We start from the raw sequence: 18,422 nt of genomic DNA, 5'->3' as shown, positions 1-18,422 counted from the left end.
TTTTGTTGTCCTAGTTTGCCCACTCAAAATACAGCCTTCCTCTTCTTCTCCCATGATTCCTCTACATTTTTAAATCAGTGCATCTTCCCACGTTCCCATAGTTGTTATCACATCAAGACCCAGTGTGACATTTCTACCCTGTAACACCAACTAGACCATTTTTGAGTTCTTTGGCTCATGTCTCTCTTGCTTCTGTGGCCCTTATTCTCCACCATACAGCAGTTTACATCTTCTTCCCACATCCCAGGCCTCTGTTCAAGCTCTCTTCATTTTACCAGTATCGTCTCAGCATTCGTTACCCCTCCCCACATCTTTAACTTTTGTCTCCTGCTTCATGTTGGTATGCCCCTTCTGAACTTGGCTCTTTAACGGACTCTTCAGTTGACCTGGTTGTTCGTTGTTTGTAAGGGTCTGGGGAGGCTTTCGTGTATTTCTTGCAGAATCCACCATGTTATTATACAGACTGGGTTATGGTTTGACAAAGCTCTTCCAGCAACGGTTGGTCATTTCCAAACTTCACCATGTGGGTGGCCTCATCCAAAGCATGACTACTCTCCACAACTGGCCACAGTTTATTACACCTTGTGTACTTCAATGAGCTGCCAAGATGATTCTTATCACCTCGCATCATAATCATTACAGCATCAAAAGGGACACTGGTCTGCTAAGCGCCACTTGCTTAGTACTTTGTACCACAATATTTAGTTGGCTTAGTGTTGGCCTGATAAATAAGGAGAGATTCACTGAAGCTTGTTGTTTGTCTCCTCCTGATGTGTCCAACCAGAAAAGAGAGTACTGCCAATTCTGATTTCCATATTTACACCTGGAAGATTTCTAAAACTGTGAGACCACATGTTGACGTGTTTTTTATGGCTGATTGGTTCAGGTTGGGATACAAAAAACAGACAGTTGATACTAACCAAAAAGTAAATAAATGATTAAAACTGCTAAAGCATAACAAACAACATGAATGGGCTGTCCTTAGAGGGTTTTGGTGAATTCACATGATGGGCACGCTTCAGATTTCAAAAACCCGCATGTAGACCTCACATGACCCAGTCCTGGAAGGATCTGGGACCAAGGAATGGGCAGATGGAAGGACAAAGGAATGGACGGATGGATGGACAAAGGAATGGACGGATGGATGGACAAAGGAATGGACGGATGGATGGACAAAGGAATGGACGGATGGATCCCCGTATGTGCCTCTATGCGGCCCCTCCCCCACTTGTTGTCGCTGGCAGCATCATCTTTGTTACGGTGCCAGCGCCACATTATGGTGCCAAATGCCATCATAAAAACAAAAAACTATTTTTTGTTTGTTTTATTTTAGGTTTTACATTCACAGATGTTTAACAAAGGAGCCAGTTTGTTGTGGTCTTGAACTAACTTTTAGAAAAATATATAATGGTGAAAAATGATGAACACCCCAAAATTTCACCCCTGAGGACTCAAAAATGAAAATGACAGTGGACACAAGTGTAATATATCAGATGACAGCTGGTGTTCTGTGGATATCAGAAATGTAGACATTTTATGAATTAAAAGGAAAGTCTGAATGTGTCAGGTTTAGTATTAAATAAACCCCAAAAATGCAGACAAGGGAACCACATAGTGAAGTGGGAGAAAAATACTTTCTTTTCCTAGACTGACGTTGAAGCAGTCCAGGGATGGAGTCCAAAACATGTTCTGCTCCAAGCAGGCAGCTCGACACCGTATCAGAAGTGTCGCTGTAAGATGTTTCGATGCCTCACTTCACCCTGTGAAAAATCATGTGACTCCCCAAATGAAGCTTCATGTCATCACGCGCATATCGGCGACGTGTCACACCGATTTGAATTCAGGGCGGGGCCTATCAAATGTTCGCAGTGCTTATAAACGGACACATTCCCGCTGGACTTTGTGGGTTTGTTGAGCGGAGGAGAGTTTTGTCGTGTGTTATTACTATAGTTTTATTGATCGAGAGAGTGAGATTTAGGTCAGATTATCATTAGATTAGATAATCCATCATGCATTTCTACACAGACATTCAGACACTATACACACTGACTTACACATACTGAGTTCACATTCAGAGAAAGATGAACAGGTTAGTTAGTGGATCAGCATTAGACAGTGTTTGTGTGACAATCTGTAGTGAGCATTTGAGGGTGTGAGGAAAAGAGACATAGGGAGGATGGAGGCAGCAGTTTGTCCAGCTCTTTACAAGATGGACCAAATCTATCTTCATACGACACCAACGTCTGTGCCGTGTGAGAGGGTCATCCCCAAAACTGGAGAGAAGAGGAACAGTCTCAAACCCACACCACTGAATTTATCTAGTTTTTAAACGTCTGGAGTCGAATGAGGCGTCAGCACGTCAAAAGTCACATGACCTAATTAAGCAGACATAGCACAAAATCTGCTCCACTCTGAGGGTCTGTTTGAACGTGTGTCAAACTCCAAACCACTTTTAAGTTTTGTTAATAGGCCAAGTATAACTTCCATTCCAGCTTATTAATTAATCAAAAACCCAGACAGAGCTTTAATTCATTTGAAAGCTTGTCTCTTAGTCTTGTCCATCCAAATTGGAAGTCCCAAAAACCAGTTTTCTTTGTTATTATCTATCGTCCACCTGGCCGTTACTGTGAGTTTCTCTGTGAATTTTCAGACCTTTTGTCTGACTTAGTGCTTAGCTCAGATAAGATAATTATAGTGGGCGATTTTAACATCCACACAGATGCTGAGAATGACAGCCTCAACACTGCATTTAATCTATTATTAGACTCTATCGGCTTTGCTCAAAAAGTAAATGAGTCCACCCACCACTTTAATCATATCTTAGATATTGTTCTGACTTATGGTATGGAAATAGAAGACTTAACAGTATTCCCTGAAAACTCCCTTCTGTCTGATCATTTCTTAATATCATTTACATTTACTCTGATGGACTACCCAGCAGTGGGGAATAAGTTTCATTACACTAGAAGTCTTTCAGAAAGCGCTGTAACTAGGTTTAAGGATATGATTCCTTCTTTATGTTCTCTAATGCCATATACCAACACAGTGCAGAGTAGCTACCTAAACTCTGTAAGTGAGATAGAGTATCTCGTCAATAGTTTTACATCCTCATTGAAGACAACTTTGGATGCTGTAGCTCCTCTGAAAAAGAGAGCTTTAAATCAGAAGTGCCTGACTCCGTGGTATAACTCACAAACTCGTAGCTTAAAGCAGATAACCCGTAAGTTGGAGAGGAAATGGCGTCTCACTGATTTAGAAGATCTTCACTTAGCCTGGAAAAAGAGTCTGTTGCTCTATAAAAAAGCCCTCCGTAAAGCTAGGACATCTTTCTACTCATCACTAATTGAAGAAAATAAGAACAACCCCAGGTTTCTTTTCAGCACTGTAGCCAGGCTGACAAAGAGTCAGAGCTCTATTGAGCCGAGTATTCATTTAACTTTAACTAGTAATGACTTCATGACTTTCTTTGCTAACAAAATTTTAACTATTAGAGAAAAAATTACTCATAACCATCCCAAAGACGTATCGTTATCTTTGGCTGCTTTCAATGATGCCGGTATTTGGTTAGACTCTTTCTCTCCGATTGTTCTGTCTGAGTTATTTTCATTAGTTACTTCATCCAAACCATCAACATGTCTATTAGACCCCATTCCTACCAGGCTGCTCAAGGAAGCCCTACCATTAATTAATGCTTCGATCTTAAATATGATCAATCTATCTTTGTTAGTTGGCTATGTACCACAGGCTTTTAAGGTGGCAGTAATTAAACCATTACTTAAAAAGCCATCACTTGACCCAGCTATCTTAGCTAATTATAGGCCAATCTCCAACCTTCCTTTTCTCTCAAAAATTCTTGAAAGGGTAGTTGTAAAACAGCTAACTGATCATCTGCAGAGGAATGGTCTATTTGAAGAGTTTCAGTCAGGTTTTAGAATTCATCATAGTACAGAAACAGCATTAGTGAAGGTTGCAAATGATCTTCTTATGGCCTCGGACAGTGGACTCATCTCTGTGCTTGTTCTGTTAGACCTCAGTGCTGCTTTTGATACTGTTGACCATAAAATTTTATTACAGAGATTAGAGCATGCCATAGGTATTAAAGGCACTGCGCTGCGGTGGTTTGAATCATATTTGTCTAATAGATTACAATTAATTTGTTCATGTAAATGGGGAATCTTCTTCACAGACTAAAGTTAATTATGGAGTTCCACAAGGTTCTGTGCTAGGACCAATTTTATTCACTTTATACATGCTTCCCTTAGGCAGTATTATTAGACGGTATTGCTTAAATTTTCATTGTTACGCAGATGATACCCAGCTTTATCTATCCATGAAGCCAGAGGACACACACCAATTAGCTAAACTGCAGGATTGTCTTACAGACATAAAGACATGGATGACCTCTAATTTCCTGCTTTTAAATTCAGATAAAACTGAAGTTATTGTACTTGGCCCCACAAATCTTAGAAACATGGTGTCTAACCAGATCCTTACTCTGGATGGCATTACCCTGACTGCTTTTTTGCATTTACGCAATATCTCTAAAATTAGAAAGGTCTTGTCTCAGAGTGATGCTGAAAAACTAATTCATGCATTTATTTCCTCTAGGCTGGACTATTGTAATTCATTATTATCAGGTTGTCCTAAAAGTTCCCTAAAAAGCCTTCAGTTAATTCAAATTGCTGCAGCTAGAGTACTAATGGGGACTAGAAGGAGAGAGCATATCTCACCCATATTGGCCTCTCTTCATTGACTTCCTGTTAATTCTAGAATAGAATTTAAAATTCTTCTTCTTACTTATAATGTTTTGAATAATCAGGTCCCATCTTATCTTAGGGACCTCGTAGTACCATATCACCCCAATAGAGCGCTTCGCTCTCAGACTGCAGGCTTACTTGTAGTTCCTAGGGTTTGTAAGAGTAGAATGGGAGGCAGAGCCTTCAGCTTTCAGGCTCCTCTCCTGTGGAACCAGCTCCCAATTCAGATCAGGGAGACGGACACCCTCTCTACTTTTAAGATTAGGCTTAAAACTTTCCTTTTTGCTAAAGCTTATAGTTAGGGCTGGATCAGGTGACCCTGAACCATCCCTTAGTTATGCTGCTATAGACTTAGACTGCTGGGGGGTTCCCATGATGCACTGAGTGTTTCTTTCTCTTTTTGCTCTGTATGCACCACTCTGCATTTAATCATTAGTGATTGATCTCTGCTCCCCTCCACAGCATGTCTTTTTCCTGGTTCTCTCCCTCAGCCCCAACCAGTCCCAGCAGAAGACTGCCCCTCCCTGAGCCTGGTTCTGCTGGAGGTTTCTTCCTGTTAAAAGGGAGTTTTTCCTTCCCACTGTAGCCAAGTGCTTGCTCACGGGGGGTCGTTTTGACCGTTGGGGTTTTACATAATTATTGTATGGCCTTGCCTTACAATATAAAGCGCCTTGGGGAAACTGTTTGTTGTGATTTGGCGCTATATAAAAAAAAAATTGATTGATTGATTGAATTCTGATGAATAATTTACGCAAGTTTTGCCTCCTTGCCTCCTTGCTCTCAGCCGAGACGGTCGCATTTTTCTCTTCTCCCTCCCTCCTTATCTTTCCTGCTTCTGCGGCGTGTTGTCTGTGAGGCTGCCAGCTTTGCTCTTCTGGAAACAGCAAAAATGGATTTGTTAAAGTGGTCTCTGAACGCAATTGACACTATTTTTCTACAAGACACTCGGGAGCGGAGGACCCGACCTGTCCTGCCGGGACACATGTGATGGGCTACATGATGGACAGTTGGAGGAAATGGCAGGACATGTGCCTTTACACGCTGTCTGTGGAGGACGTCGAAGATGTGTATATATTTGGCATGGTGGTGACCGGGTTTCTGCTGTGTGGAGCGGGCATAGCGCTAGTTTACTGGAAAATTAAGAAAGTGGAAGCAGCAATAATTGGCCCGTCCAGGCTGCCCCACATGATTGATTCAATTGGAAGGGCAGTGTCAGCTCAGTCGGCGGGTGTTAACCGCGCGTTGGATACCATCTCCGGGAAGATTGCTGCACTGGAAAACCGCATTGATTGTCAGTAATGACCACTTCCCCTCTTCTAATTAAGATGTATTGGAAGCCACTCTCTCAGACTGTGGAATCTTTCAGGCGTCTGCTAATCTGGATTTTCATTTGGCTTCCCAAAACACAGCTGCACTTCAAAGCTGCTGTGATAAAAACCTCCTGGAGAAGAACAACGCTCATGCCTCACCCCCCCTCGTCTCCCCCCGCCCTCAGCTTCTCCAGCTCTGACGTTGACTGTGGACAGTGGACTGTTCAGGGCTGGGCCCCTCCTCCCTCCAGTTTGGTCGAACAAGGCCGTTGATGGCGCCTAAAGGCGGCCTCCGGGTGTTCTGTCTGATAACTGGACTCTTACAAATCTCGGTCGTCGTCTCTCGTCCTGTTGTTGTGTGTGATCATTGTTCATTGCGCTGATGGGTTTTTTTCCTGCTTTGCTGCTGCATGATTCAATGCAGCAGCAATGAAGGTTTTTCTTTCCCAAGTTTTACCTTGTGTGTGCTTTTTATATGTGTTCATGTACCGGGCCGGCTTATGTGTGTGTTATGTGTGTGTTGTCTGTCTTCATGAGGCCGGTCAAGGTTTGCTCAGCCCTACTGTTGACCTAAGGCAGGGATATACATCTGGAGCTGGTGCCCGGGAGCCTAAAGGTGACTTCTGCTCCTAACTGGCAATTAGGATGGGTTAAATGCAGTAATCACATTTCATTGTGCAGGGAACATGTTCCTTTGTGCATATGACAATAAAATTCTTTTGAATCCTTTGAATCCTTTGACGTTTTTTGCGGGATGATATTCTCATATTTGCTGCACGTTTTGCAGACAGCTGCAGCAAAACAACTCATTTCCTCCTCTTTGAGCTGGAGGAGCAAGAAGGCTGAGAAGAAACAGGACTCCCTCAACTGCAGCAGGAGAAAGGGGTGTTACCATTGGTGGAAAAAACAGAAGCTAACCAGTCAAATTCACCAATTCCACGTGGGTGTGATGACAATACACAGACCCCATGTGGGTGTGTGTGTGTGTGTGTGCACACGTTTTGCTTTTGTGAACGGGACTTTTCTTCTGTGTCTCTCTCTCTCTGCGACAGCAAACGGGTAAAAAAAAGCTAATAAACAATGATCCCCAATCCATGTAATTTGGTTGCTGAGAGAAGAGAAATTGTGGTTTCATGTGGAGCAAAAAGGAGAAAGCAATCAGTTTTGAAAGTCATGTGATATTTGCCATGCTTGGAGTGTGTTTTAGTGTGTGTGTTGGAGTGTTTTAACGTGTGTAGTTAGTGTGTGGTGTAGTTTTTTATTTAGTTAGTGCGTGAAAATAATCAGACGTTTGGAGCAGTGTGTCAAGTATCTCTCTCTTGTTTTGAACTGCATGGAGACGATCAAAGTGTAGAGCGCATCATCAGAGGCTGAACCAGAGCATAATCAATCTGATGGTGAAATGGACTTTATTGTTCTGCTCTGGATTAACCAGAGCAGGTGGATTCACTGATCTGTGTCCATAGATTTGCACATTGGATCGGACCGTGTGCTTCTCTTCCATCGTCTCCAGGACTCATCCATTTCTGCTCCAGCACCAAGTCCTGGAGCAGAGCTGGGTGGAGACACACAGTGCCCCAGCAGTCAGCAGGCTCCAGGGGCAGATAACACAGGAGTTCAGGTAGAGACCCCCGTTTTTCTATTCACCTTATTCAGCCCTGCCCACTTTTAACAACAGAGGCATTTACGTTTTGTCTGAGGACTTCCGCTGAGCGGTGTTTTCAGTATAAGACAATGCACGTCATTCTATGGGTAGAAACAAAAACCTTTTTGAGAAGCTCAAAGGGATTGACTCTGGTTCACCCACGGGTCATAACAGAGGTAGAAGATGACATGAAAAAGTGGCTCTCGATTACAGTGAGGAAAATAAGTATTTGAACACCTGTGAAAATCAGTGTCAATATTTGGTACAGTAGCCTTTGTTTGCAGTTACTTAGGTCAAACGTTTCCTGTAGTTTTTCACCAGGTTTTCACACACTGCAGCAGGGATTTTGGTCCATTCCTCCATACAGATCTTCTCTAGATCTTTCAGGTTTGGAGTTTCAGCTCCCTCCAAAGATTTTCTATTGAGTTCAGGTCTGGAGACTGGCCAGGCCACTCCAGGACCTTGAAATGCTTCTTACGGAGCCCCTCCTTAGTTGCCCTGGCTGTGTGTTTGGGGTCATTGTCATGCTGGAAGACCCAGCCATGACCCATCTTCAATGCTCTTACTGAGGGAAGGAGGTTGTTTCCCAAAATCTTGCAATACATGACCCCATCCATCCTCCCTTCAATACGGTGCAGTCGTCCTGTCCCCTTTGCAGAAGATTTTAAACCATGACAGCATCATGTGTTACTAATGTAATCTTTGTGACTGTGGTCCCAGCTCTCTTCAGGTCATTGACCAGGTCCTCCTGTGTAGTTCTGAGCTTTCTCAGAATCATCCTTACCCCACAAAGTGAGATCTTGCATGGAATCCCAGACCGAGGGAGATTGACAGTCATCTTGTGTTTCTTCCACTTTCTAATAAATAATCATAACAGTTGTTGTCTTCTACCAAGCGGCTTGCCTGTTGTCCTGTAGTCCATCCCAGCCTTGTGCAGGTCTACAGTTTTGTCCCTGTGTCCTTAGACAGCTCTTTGGTCTTGGCTATGGTGGACAGGTTGGAGTGTGATTGATTGAGTGTGTGAACAGGTGTCTTTTATACAGGTAACAAGTTCAAACATGTGCAATTAATACAGGTAAAGAGTGCAGAATAAGAGGGCTTCTTAAAGAAGAATTAACAGGTCTGTGAGAGACAGAATTCTTGCTGGTTGGTAGGTGTTCAAATACTTATTTTCCTCACTGTATGTACACTGATATTAACTGCTTTGTGTGGACGGTTTGGCTATGAGCAACTATAAAAGCACTATATAAAGCACTAAAGCATCTCCTTGAATCAAGTTAAAATTCTACCCGATAAGTAGTACCACTGTAATGCCAAGATTACATAACGTTAATATACGTATGGTGATATTTCATGCAGTGTTTGGTTGTATCAAACACCAGAAAATGAGTAAATTAGGTAGCAGCTAACGCAACAAACACAGCTTACCTGTTTGTCTCATCCGCCGTGGCTTCTTCATCGGAGCGTTATAGTTCAGCCATTTCTCTGGGTAAAGATCCAGTGGTGTGAGTTTTTTCTCCATAAAATGAAAAGAACAGACATCGGGACATTTGGGTGGATTTTTCAAATTCAGTGCCTTTAGCGAGCACCAGAGATCCTCGTCTTTCAACGGAGGAGGGAACAAATTAAATGCTGGACCACAGCACTCAGATCTCTGCTTTCAATCTTCTAAACATTGTTCTGAAAGCAATAGTTTCCTCTTTTTTCAGTTATTGTGGCTCTCACGAACTGAACAATTAATGCTGCTCATGTTCGGGCACTTCTAGCGTACTGTGTTCTCACGTAGCTAATCATTAGACGCAGCGACAAACAGGAAGTTGTTTGACAAAATGGAGCTGACCACCCTGACTTCCTGAATAAGGTGAATTGTTTTTTTGCCCTTGAACAGAGGATATCTCCCCCCCCTGGATATCCCCCCCCCCCACACACACACACACACTCACACACACACACACACACACACACACACCCACCCTGGAAATCTTCCCTCCCACCCCTGACAGGCAACATTCCTACAGGGCAACACTGATTAACTCAAACCTTGACAGGGCCCAGTCAGGATAGAGTAACCTTTAAACTCTATATTTCATGGATGTTTTATGGTCCCAGATGAAGCAGTTTGATTGACGGTGAATGATATTGATATTTTTCTGTATGTATCTCTCTATGTAATGTTCCTGATAGTCGTGGCCCGGACAACCCCACAGTGTCACGAAAGTCTCCGCTTCGAAACTTCCAGAAGATAATGCTACAAGAAGAACACGAGTTAAGTAGCCACCCATGGCCGATAAAGCCGAATGGATGAAGATGGACGAGGAGTTAGGTCTGTTGTTAGGACGTGAAATGAAAGGGAGCGTGAAATCCAAATTGGCAGTTTTGAACAATGCAGTATACAAATATGGAGTGGAGAAATTTGGAACAGTGGAAAGTAAATTTAAGTCAACCCAGGTCGCAAAGAGAAGCTGATGTCAAGAAGAGATTCACCAGCTGAGTGTAGAACTACGGCAAACAACGAAAAACTGGAAGGCCGCAAAGAGATGCGACGAGGGGATCGAGATGGTTGCACTGGACCAGTTGCGTTTAGATTTGAAGAGGAGGCCGAAGGTGCTAAGGAAGGCTGAAAAGGAAAGAGCGTGTAAGGCAGCAGAAGAGTTTCTTTGACGATCCACACAAGTTTACTAAACTTGTTTTCACAGGCAAAGTCGGGCAGTCTTGATGTAGGAAATGAAGAGCTAGAAGAACACATTAAGACCACGTACTCTGATACAAGGCGAGAGGAGCCTATTCCGCATCTGGCAGGTTTGGTTAGACCTACGGAGCCATCTGTCGAGTTTGATGTTTCTTTGCCGAAACTGTCTGAAGTTGAAGCTTTTTTGAAGAAGGCACGGGCTGGATTATCACTGGGACCAAATGGTGTATCCTACAAAGTTTTCAAGCGTTGTAAGAAGTTGAGGAGGCGGTTATGGCTACTGCTGCGACAAGCTTGGCAACAGGATATTGTTCCGGAAACCTGCAACAAAGCAGAAGGTATTTATATTCCGAAGTATGAGAATGCCAAAGGAATTGGCAACTTTCGTCCGATATCACTTCTGAATGTTGATGGTAAAATTCTGCTTGGTGTTTTAGCGTCTAGGCTAATGGAATTTTTACTGGTGAATGGTTACATTGATACCTCTGTGCAGAAGGCTGGAGTGTCCAGATTTCCTGGATGTGTTGAACACTCGGCGATGATATGGAATACAATTCAAGAAACCAAGAAGTCCAAATCTGACCTGGCTGTGATTTGGTTGGACCTTGGAAATACATATGGATCTGTACCACACAAGTTCATAACGTTCGCGATGGATTTCTTCCATGTGCCGGAGAAGTTGACATGATATGTGGAGTCATATTATGAGCGCTTCCGGATGTGGTTTAGTACTGCTTCGTACTGCTCGTACTTCGTATTGCTAAGTCTCGCAGTTTGACATTAAAAAAGGGGAAAGTTACTAAAGTGCGGTTTTATCTGAACGATGAACCAATTCTGACGGTCGAAGAGAAACCTGTGAAGAGCCTAGGAAGGTGGTACACAAAAAGCCTGAACGACAGTGAGAGGGTGCATGAGGTTCAGAAACGATTGAAAGGTGGTCTACAATGTATCGATCAACGTCAGTTACCAGGTCGTTTGAAATTATGGTGTTTTAAGTTTGGGTTAATGCCCAGGTTACTGTGGCCGCTGATGGTCTATGAGATCGGTTTCACATATGTTGAAAGAATGGAAAGACGGATCTCAGTACAGATAAGGAAATGGCTTGGTGTGCCCAATTGTTTGACCAACATCAGTTTCTATGGTCACAAGGCCAAACCAGCCTTGACGGTTACAGCTTTGTCTGAAGAATTCAAAGTGGGAAAGAGTCAGTTGTTGATGACCGTACGTGATTCTAAGGATCCTGTTGTTAGGAACACTGTACCAGACGTTAGAACAGGTGTCAAGTGGTCTGCATCGAGTGAAGTGGACGAGATGGAATCAAGACTGAAGCACAAGGACATAGTTGGTGTTGTTCAAACTGGACATGCTGGGATTGGTGTGAACCCTATGCTGTTCTTCAGTTCCACTACAGATGCTGAAAAGAGGAGTGTGGTTGCTGAAGAAATCAGGTCGAATGAAGATCAGAAGAGGTTAGCACGAGCAGCAGGTATGGTGCAGCAGGGACAGTGGACATCATGGGAAGATATTGAACCTAGGAAGCTATCCTGGAAAGAGATTTGGGGAATGGAAGAGTTGACCCTGAGGTTTCTGATTAGTTCCACGTATGATGTGCTGTCTTCACCCCACAACCTAAAGAAGTGGCACAAGTCATTGAATGATAAGTGTGTTTGTGGGAAAGTTGGCTCACTGAGGCATGTGCTATCTGGTTGTAAGAGAGCGTTGGAATCCACTTTAATCATATCTTAGATCTTGTTCTGACTTATGGTATGGAAATAGAAGACTTAACAGTATTCCCTGAAAACTCCCTTCTGTCTGATCATTTCTTAATAACATTTACATTTACTCTGATGGACTACCCAGCAGTGGGGAATAAGTTTCATTACACTAGAAGTCTTTCAGAAAGCGCTGTAACTAGGTTTAAGGATATGATTCCTTCTTTATGTTCTCTAATGCCATATACCAACACAGTGCAGAGTAGCTACCTAAACTCTGTAAGGGAGATAGAGTATCTCGTCAATAGTTTTACATCCTCATTGAAGACAACTTTGGATGCTGTAGCTCCTCTGAAAAAGAGAGCTTTAAATCAGAAGTGTCTGACTCCGTGGTATAACTCACAAACTGGTAGCTTAAAGCAGATAACCCGTAAGTTGGAGAGGAAATGGCGTCTCACTAATTTAGAAGATCTTCACTTAGCCTGGAAAAAGAGTCTGTTGCTCTCTAAAAAAGCCCTCCGTAAAGCTAGGACATCTTTCTACTCATCACTAATTGAAGAAAATAAGAACAACCCCAGGTTTCTTTTCAGCACTGTAGCCAGGCTGACAAAGAGTCAGAGCTCTATTGAGCTGAATATTCCATTAACTTTAACTAGTAATGACTTCATGACTTTCTTTGCTAACAAAATTTTAACTATTAGAGAAAAAATTACTCATAACCATCCGAAAGAGGTATCGTTATCTTTGGCTGCTTTCAGTGATGCCGGTATTTGGTTAGACTCTTTCTCTCCGATTGTTCTGTCTGAGTTATTTTCATTAGTTACTTCATCCAAACTATCAACATGTTTATTAGACCCCATTCCTACCAGGCTGCTCAAGGAAGCCCTACCATTATTTAATGCTTCGATCTTAAATATGATCAATCTATCTTTGTTAGTTGGCTATGTACCACAGGCTTTTAAGGTGGCAGTAATTAAACCATTACTTAAAAAGCCATCACTTGACCCAGCTATCTTAGCTAATTATAGGCCAATCTCCAACCTTCCTTTTCTCTCAAAAATTCTTGAAAGGGTAGTTGTAAAACAGCTAACTGATCATCTGCAGAGGAATGGTCTATTTGAAGAGTTTCAGTCAGGTTTTAGAATTCATCATAGTACAGAAACAGCATTAGTGAAGGTTACAAATGATCTTCTTATGGCCTCGGACAGTGGCCTCATCTCTGTGCTTGTTCTGTTAGACCTCAGTGCTGCTTTTGATACTGTTGACCATAAAATTTTATTACAGAGATTAGAGCATGCCATAGGTATTAAAGGCACTGCGCTGCGGTGGTTTGAATCATATTTGTTTAATAGATTACAATTTGTTCATGTAAATGGGGAATCTTCTTCACAGACTAAAGTTAATTATGGAGTTCCACAAGGTTCTGTGCAAGGACCAATTTTATTTACTTTATACATGCTTCCCTTAGGCAGTATTATTAGACGGTATTGCTTAAATTTTCATTGTTACGCAGATGATACCCAGCTTTATCTATCCATGAAGCCAGAGGACACACACCAATTAGCTAAACTGCAGGATTGTCTTACAGACATAAAGACATGGATGACCTCTAATTTCCTGCTTTTAAATTCAGATAAAACTGAAGTTATTGTACTTGGCCCCACAAATCTTAGAAACATGGTGTCTAACCAGATCCTTACTCTGGATGGCATTACCCTGACCTCTAGTAATACTGTGAGAAATCTTGGAGTCATTTTTGATCAGGATATGTCATTCAAAGCGCATATTAAACAAATATGTAGGACTGCTTTTTTGCATTTACGCAATATCTCTAAAATCAGAAAGGTCTTGTCTCAGAGTGATGCTGAAAAACTAATTCATGCATTTATTTCCTCTAGGCTGGACTATTGTAATTCATTATTATCAGGTTGTCCTAAAAGTTCCCTAAAAAGCCTTCAGTTAATTCAAAATGCTGCAGCTAGAGTACTGACGGGGACTAGAAGGAGAGAGCATATCTCACCCATATTGGCCTCTCTTCATTGGCTTCCTGTTAATTCTAGAATAGAATTTAAAATTCTTCTTCTTACTTATAAGGTTTTGAATATTCAGGTCCCATCTTATCTTAGGGACCTCGTAGTACCATATCACCCCAATAGAGCGCTTCGCTCTCAGACTGCAGGCTTACTTGTAGTTCCTAGGGTTTGTAAGAGTAGAATGGGAGGCAGAGCCTTCAGCTTTCAGGGTCCTCTCCTGTGGAACCAGCTCCCAATTCAGATCAGGGAGACAGACACCCTCTCTACTTTTAAGATTAGGCTTAAAACTTTCCTTTTTGCTAAAGCTTATAGTTAGGGCTGGATCAGGTGACCCTAAACCATCCCTTAGTTATGCTGCTATAGACGTAGACTGCTGGGGGGTTCCCATGATGCACTGTTTCTTTCTCTTTTTGCTCTGTATGCACCACTCTGCATTTAATCATTAGTGATTGATCTCTGCTCCCCTCCACAGCATGTCTTTTTCCTGGTTCTCTCCCTCAGCCCCAACCAGTCCCAGCAGAAGACTGCCCCTCCCTGAGCCTGGTTCTGCTGGAGGTTTCTTCCTGTTAAAAGGGAGTTTTTCCTTCCCACTGTAGCCAAGTGCTTGCTCACAGGGGGTCGTTTTGACCGTTGGGGTTTTACATAATTATTGTATGGCCTTGCCTTACAATATAAAGCGCCTTGGGGCAGCTGTTTGTTGTGATTTGGCGCTATATAAAAAAAAATTGATTGATTGATTGATTGATTGATTGATTCCAGACGGTATACTTGGAGGCATAATCAGGTTCTGGGAGCAATTTCAGGTTGCCTTAGAGAAGAGATTGGTAAAGTTAACTCTATCACTGAAATTACAGATGCCAGAGTTGATGTTCCATTTGTGAGGGAAGGCTTCAGGTAAAAGCCTGCGAGTTTGAAGATCACTTGGAAAGGAATCTTGTCCTGTGCAAATGAGTGGAAGTGTGAGGTTAATATTGGTGACCAATTGATTTTCCCTGTAAGTGTAGCAACGACGAATCAGCGTCCGGACCTGCGTGTGTGGTCAGAAGGGAAGAAGATAATGGTGTTGGGCAAATTGACAGTTCCCTGGGAAGAGAACACAGAGTGTGCCCAAGAATTTAAGAAGTCTCGGTACGCTGAACTGGTAGAAGAGTGTCGTAGCAATGGCTGGCGTACGCATCTTTTCACGACTGAAGTGGGTTGTCGCGGTTTTGTTGGAAGGTCCTTGATGAGTTTTCTCCACAAGCTAGGGATCAGCAACAAGATGAAGAAGAAGATCATAAGTTTGGCGATAACATCAGCCGTCAAATCGTCCATCTGGATTTGGCAGATGTTTAAGGCAGACAGACAGTGGTGTCTTGCAACCAGGAAAGTTTTGTCAAATTTAGTGTTTGACCTTTCTGTGACCTTGACCTTTGACCTTGATCTTTATCCTTTTGTGTGCTGAAAGGTATTTCAATTGGACTGGTATATGTGAACTTACAAGGGTCTGCAATGAATTACATGCTTTGTCACACCCTTAAAACATCTAAATTGTGCAAGTTTTTTTCATGATTTGCTGTATTCTGGATCCTCTCATCAATCCCTTTAATTTGGTGTATTACACAGCATGTTTTACAGTAATCTGAAGTTTTACCTAATATAGCTGACATTTGACCTCAAGCGAAATCCTAAAGTTCAAGGTCAATCACTTATCCCAGGTAATGGCTTATGGGCAAGGCCTGTTACTATGTGCATGCCAAATGTGGAGGCAAACCTCCAAAAATTGCGACCAGGAAAGTTGTTTTGTTGAATTTAGTGTTTGACTGTCCGGTGACCTTGACCTTTGACCTTGAGGTTGGTCCTTTTGTGTGCTGAAAGGTATTTCGATAGGACTGCTATATGTGAAGTTGCAAGAGTCTGTCATGTAAACTGTGTGCGCCACAGTGAGTTAAAGGTGAAAAATGCAATGATTACAAAAAATAAACATACATACATACTGACAAACATATCTTACAAAACTTCATTTTGGCAAGAAATGGGGGGGGGGGGGGTAGAGATATCCTACGTCAACTTCTCCCCTGGGAGGAAGATATCCAGGGGGAAAGATAAACTGTTACTCTGTGTTCTCAGGGTGCAGGACTACTTTGTGTCCCTAAGGTGAATAAGAAGTCTGCGGGTCACAGAGCTTTCTCTTATCGTGCCCCTGTTCTGTGGAATGATCTCCTTGCGTCAGTAAAACAATCACATTCTGTGGAGACTTTCAAGTCCAGACTTAAGACGTACTTATTTTCCCTTTCGTATGGCTAGCATACTGGTATAGTTTTGTTTTATGCTTTTCACTCTTTTAATTCATTTTATTAGTAAATGGAGCGGGCTGCGGCCTGTTAGTCTGTTAGTGAAGTTTAGGGCTAGTGACCGGCGATCACCTTAGTATTTCTTCTGTTTTTCTTGTTGTTTAATGCTGACAAATTATACTGTATTTCTTGTCTTTCTGATGCCTGATTCTGTTTTTTCTCTCTGTTTAAGGTGCAGCTCCATCCAGAGGTGGGTGTGGTATTTGTGCTGGAGATCCTCCTGTCCTGTGCGCCAACAGCTTTTCCTGTATATTCGTTTTGTGAATTGTTCTGTCATTTGTGTCTGTATAATGGTCTAAGCAGAGGGTCACCGCTTTGAGTCTGGTCTGCTTGAGGTTTCTTCCTCAGAGGGAGTTTTTTCTTACCACTGTTGCTCTGGGGGTTGGTAAGGTTAGACATTACTTGTGTGAAGCACCTTGAGGCAACTCTGCTGTGAGTTGGTGCTATGTAAATGAAAATAAATTGAAATGGACTTGGACCACTGCTCTTAACTTGCTAACTGTAAATTGTATCGTGCTGTCACTTATTCTGCAGCTGAGGAGTTGCTGCAAGAAGAATCCCTGGGATCACTAGTGCCCCCTACCATGAGGCAGCAGAACTGCGTGCCTCACCTGGTGCCTTTTTGCAGCTGTTTTCTGATCGCTCAGCACATAAAACACCTTACACACACACAGCTGTTGACAAAAAACACTGTACATTATGTACATCAGCTAAACTCTGGCATTTAAGTTCATACAGCCAAAGTGTTTGTCCATTTTATTGGTGACGTACAGACAGACTAACTGACTGCACAGCGTGTCAGCAGTCAGTTAGTCTGTCTGTACGTCACAAACAGTCCACGGTGACACTTGCCGGGCTGCTGCCTCAGCGCACGTCTCTGCTCACTATTTCAGTGACAAAGGGGAAAATTCAGTGATTTTGAATAAAATCATCTAAAACTGATGAAGTTAAAAGGAAAATAACTTTATAGTACAAATCAGCATTTAATTAATTTTTTTCATTTGACATTTTTCTTTCCTTGATGGCAGGTGGCTCACCTGAGGTGAGCCACTGCCTCCCCTGACTGCATGTCACTGATCCTATTATACCAAAAAATTTAAAAGAGGTCCCTTTTAATCAATCACTTAGAGCCAATCGGTGATCAGCCGTACATTAGCCCTGCCCCTCGTGCCTAGGATCCAATTAGGTCAGTACTAAATGTCAAACAACGACCAGGAAAGGAAAGTAGAACTGGACTCTTGAGTTCTGGATCAGGTTGTCATCTCAGTTTGCTGTTGGAGTGAAAAGTGGCCGATGTGCACAAATCAGCGTTTTCACAGGCAGTATGTCTGAGTACGTCTGCTCACATTCATACCGCAGGTGTCTCTTCTGTTTCTTCGCAGGAAGGAGGTGCAGCCTGAACCTTCCCCCAGGTTAGTGCTGCAGGTTTCACTGAAACGGAGCGCTTGTATAACTGAGACAGATCTTCTTCTAAGACCCTTAGTGCTCACACATGACCTCAAATCTGTGGTCCAGTCCTAAGAAGGGTTCCTCTGAATTCACGTACATACACATCTTGTAATAAATTATCAGTAGATCAGTGGTCACTGTGCAAGAACATTGAAGATATTATATAACGGCTGAATGGATCCTTGTTATTTGATTGGTGCATTTGTATGTCACGTGACATGGATTAGTCATCCCATTTGTGTTGCATTTAGAGTGCAAATTGGTTCCATATGTTTGGTACCACTGCACTCTGTGCACACACACACACACACGCACATGCACATACACGTGCATACATGCACGCATGCACAAACACTCACACAAGCCAGGCGGTGCTTAGCTTTAAAACAAACATGGTGGAGTTTGATGCACGGCCTGGCGGACGTCATGGTCAGAATTATTTTTGGACTCCTATTTAAAGGTCGTGTTGGACTGTTGATGTCAAAGCAGCAGTG

At 42.6% G+C, this 18,422-nt stretch overlaps 1 protein-coding gene across 1 annotated transcript in view; it reads left to right on the top strand.

Moving 5' to 3' along the window:
• LOC117504783 (potassium voltage-gated channel subfamily KQT member 2-like) overlaps positions 1-18,422 on the top strand; it is a 344,945-nt gene that overhangs the window by 262,541 nt on the left and 63,982 nt on the right. Inside the window, 1 exon segment of the mRNA XM_034164283.1 lies at positions 17,862-17,891. Within this exon segment, the coding sequence (XP_034020174.1) occupies positions 17,862-17,891 (30 nt within the window).

The sequence above is a fragment of the Thalassophryne amazonica genome, chromosome 3 (assembly GCF_902500255.1).
Source record: "Thalassophryne amazonica chromosome 3, fThaAma1.1, whole genome shotgun sequence".
NCBI classification, from domain to species: domain Eukaryota; kingdom Metazoa; phylum Chordata; class Actinopteri; order Batrachoidiformes; family Batrachoididae; genus Thalassophryne; species Thalassophryne amazonica.
The sequence above is the reverse complement of the archived record's forward strand: the minus strand, read 5'-3'. Positions and strand labels throughout refer to the sequence as shown.